The sequence below is a fragment of the Bison bison genome, unplaced genomic scaffold (genome assembly GCF_000754665.1).
Source record: "Bison bison bison isolate TAMUID 2011002044 unplaced genomic scaffold, Bison_UMD1.0 scf7180017864503, whole genome shotgun sequence".
In the NCBI taxonomy this organism is placed as follows: domain Eukaryota; kingdom Metazoa; phylum Chordata; class Mammalia; order Artiodactyla; family Bovidae; genus Bison; species Bison bison.
The window spans coordinates 1,819,763-1,822,227 of NW_011495061.1; the positions used below are offsets into that span (position 1 = coordinate 1,819,763).

Genomic DNA, 2,465 nt, shown 5'->3' on the forward strand with positions numbered 1-2,465 from the left:
TAGCGCCGGTGGACGCCGCCATCTTTGGGGGCGCACCAACGCGGGATTTCCGGCCGGGATGGGACTTCCGGGCGGGGAGCGGCGTGGGGCGCGCGGCGCAGGGCGGGCTGAGGCGCCGCCCCCTGCTGGCGGGAGGCCAGCAGCGCAGGGAGCCGCGCTGTGCAGCGTTGTTCACAATCCGAAAACAACCCTGATGTGTGTCAGCAGTAAACCGGATAAGTAAACCACGATATATTTACGTATCAGAGCCCTATGCGAACATAAAAACCGAGAGGACTACCGTTGCAAAGAATAATCGAGATGCATGGTAAAAAGAAAACATTGATTGAAAAAAAAACGAAAAACAGGCATAAAATAATTCAATTAAAATTCAAAAAGAGAAAGAAATATTTGGTCTTGAATGCAAAGGTATTTGGTCAAACCAAAAACAAAGCAGCTAATGACCCCGCCTGTTTAGAATGATGGGTCCCTCCAGGCTCTCCCACAAGCCCACAAGAGGGGCTCGTGAGCACAAGTACAGTATCACTTAAAACCTTACGGATGATGGTAAAGAAGGCTCCGCGCTTTCTAGGGGGGTGGATCCTTGGGGAGGGGCGTGCACGGGCACCTGGGGGGTGGCATCGTGGGAACCGCGTGCTGATCGCAGGAGCCCCGTCCGGCGCTCACTGCTCCAGCCTCAGGCCTCCGGGCCTCAAGGCTCGGGGTGAAGACGCCCCTGTCCTTCACTGGTGTTGCTCGGATTGCCGGGGTGATGGTCCCCCGTTATGGTGCCATGGATGGCCACCCGCCAGCGTGACCGGTGCCTCCAGAGTTCAAATCTGCTGGCATTCAGGGACCTGACCTGGTGTGGAAATAGGGCCTTTGCAGATACGTGGGTGGGAGGAGGCCCTGCTGGCCTGGGCAGGCCCTGCGTCCAAGGACAAGGGTTCCTAAGAGAGGGAGACTGGAGTCCCAGCTCCAACCCGGGAGACCCACCTGGACATCGGAGGCAGCCATGAGGACTCAGGGGGCTGGGACTCCCAGGACGGTCCACAGCAGAGGCTGGAGGAAGGTCTGCCTGGTCAGGACCTGTCCTGCAGCCGGGGGAGCCCACCCCGCCCACACCTAGATTCCCAGCCTTCAGCCTCAGCACCCAGCCTGTGGATGTCTGCTTTAAGGGGGGTGGTTTGTACCGGGAAAGGAGCACAGCACGGGGAAGGCGGGAGCTGGGGCCCGCAGGACTCAGGGCTGGATGGTGACGGGAGGACACCCGCATGGAAGTGCCAGCCAGCGCTGGGGTTCCCATCCTGACCTCGCTGCTGCATGACCTGCAAAGTGCGGATCAGCGCCCCATCCCACAGGGCTGCCATAACAGTGAGTTTTGAAGTAACTCGTTCCGCAATGAAACGGACCCCGTCACCCCGAAGCTCTGCGGGGCCCTCCTTGCTGGCCTGTCCCTCTGGGTCACCTGCGTGTGGCTGCGGAGGCCTCCCCAGTGAGGGCTTGTGTCCCGAGGGTTCACCCGGCCGGCAAAGGCTGGGCCGGGAGCGGAGACCTCCCAGACCAGTGTCCACAATTCCTGGAGAGAAGTGAGGGGGAGGACCTCCTCCCACCTGGCACCCTGGGCCTGGGGGTGAGGGGCAGCGGGAGGGGCCCCCGACCAGGTACCCCTCCCCAGGCTCTCCTGTCCTCCAGTAATTTCTCTGGTGCTGACTGGGGGAGGGAGCCAGCCAGCCTTGCGCCCACCCCTTTTAACAGGAACCAAAAAGACCCTGAAGCTGGGAAAGACTGAAGGTGGGAGGAGAAGGGGATGACAGAGGATGAGGTGGTTGGATGGCATCACCAGCTCCATGGGCATGAGTTTGAGTAAGCTTCAGGAGTTGGTGAAGGACAGGGAAGCCTGATGTGCTGCGGTCCATGGGGTTGCAGAGAGTCGGACACGACTGAGCGACTGAACTGACCTGACCTGACCTAACCTGAATCCCATCACTCGCTCCCTCGGCGTGCTCTGGGAGGGGCTGGTACCCGGCCAGGCTCGGGGTCAGCGGCCCTCACGTCCTCCGCCTCTGCTCTGACAGGGGCCCGGCTTTCGCTCAGGAGTTTTCTTGCTCTGAAGTCACGACTTTGAAGACCTTGTGGGGGCTTAACGTGGGGGAGTCTTGGGGGTGTTTTTCAGGCCCAGGATCCTCGGGGAAGGCGGCCTTTGTGGCGATTCTGTCTGCCCCACACCTGGGGAAGCTGCGCCTCTTGGAGCCTCAACAGGGCCGCAGGCCTGGGGCGCTGGATGGAACGTTTTCCCCTGATTCTGGTGGGAGGGGCTGGCCGGGGGTACAAGGGGGCCTGGGCATCTGGCTGCAAACGTGAAGGAGCCTACGGATGACACGGACAGATGAACGGGCAACGCAGGCACAGCGTGTGGAAGGGCCGGTGTCGGCGTGTGTGCGCTGTGTGCGCAGGCGCGGGCCAGAGGTGGGGCTGGAGGAGTG

General features: G+C 61.3%; 1 protein-coding gene across 1 annotated transcript in view; it reads right to left on the reverse strand.

Annotated features, from left to right (window-relative positions):
• Positions 1-2,465, reverse strand: part of NOM1 (nucleolar protein with MIF4G domain 1) — a 44,275-nt gene that overhangs the window by 12,835 nt on the left and 28,975 nt on the right. The window contains exons 11-13 of the mRNA XM_010829356.1: positions 2,354-2,454; positions 1,173-1,558; positions 41-190 (exon numbers count right to left, since the gene is read on the reverse strand). Coding sequence (XP_010827658.1) covers positions 41-190; positions 1,173-1,558; positions 2,354-2,454 — 637 coding nt within the window. The remainder of the gene's footprint in view (positions 1-40; positions 191-1,172; positions 1,559-2,353; positions 2,455-2,465) is intronic.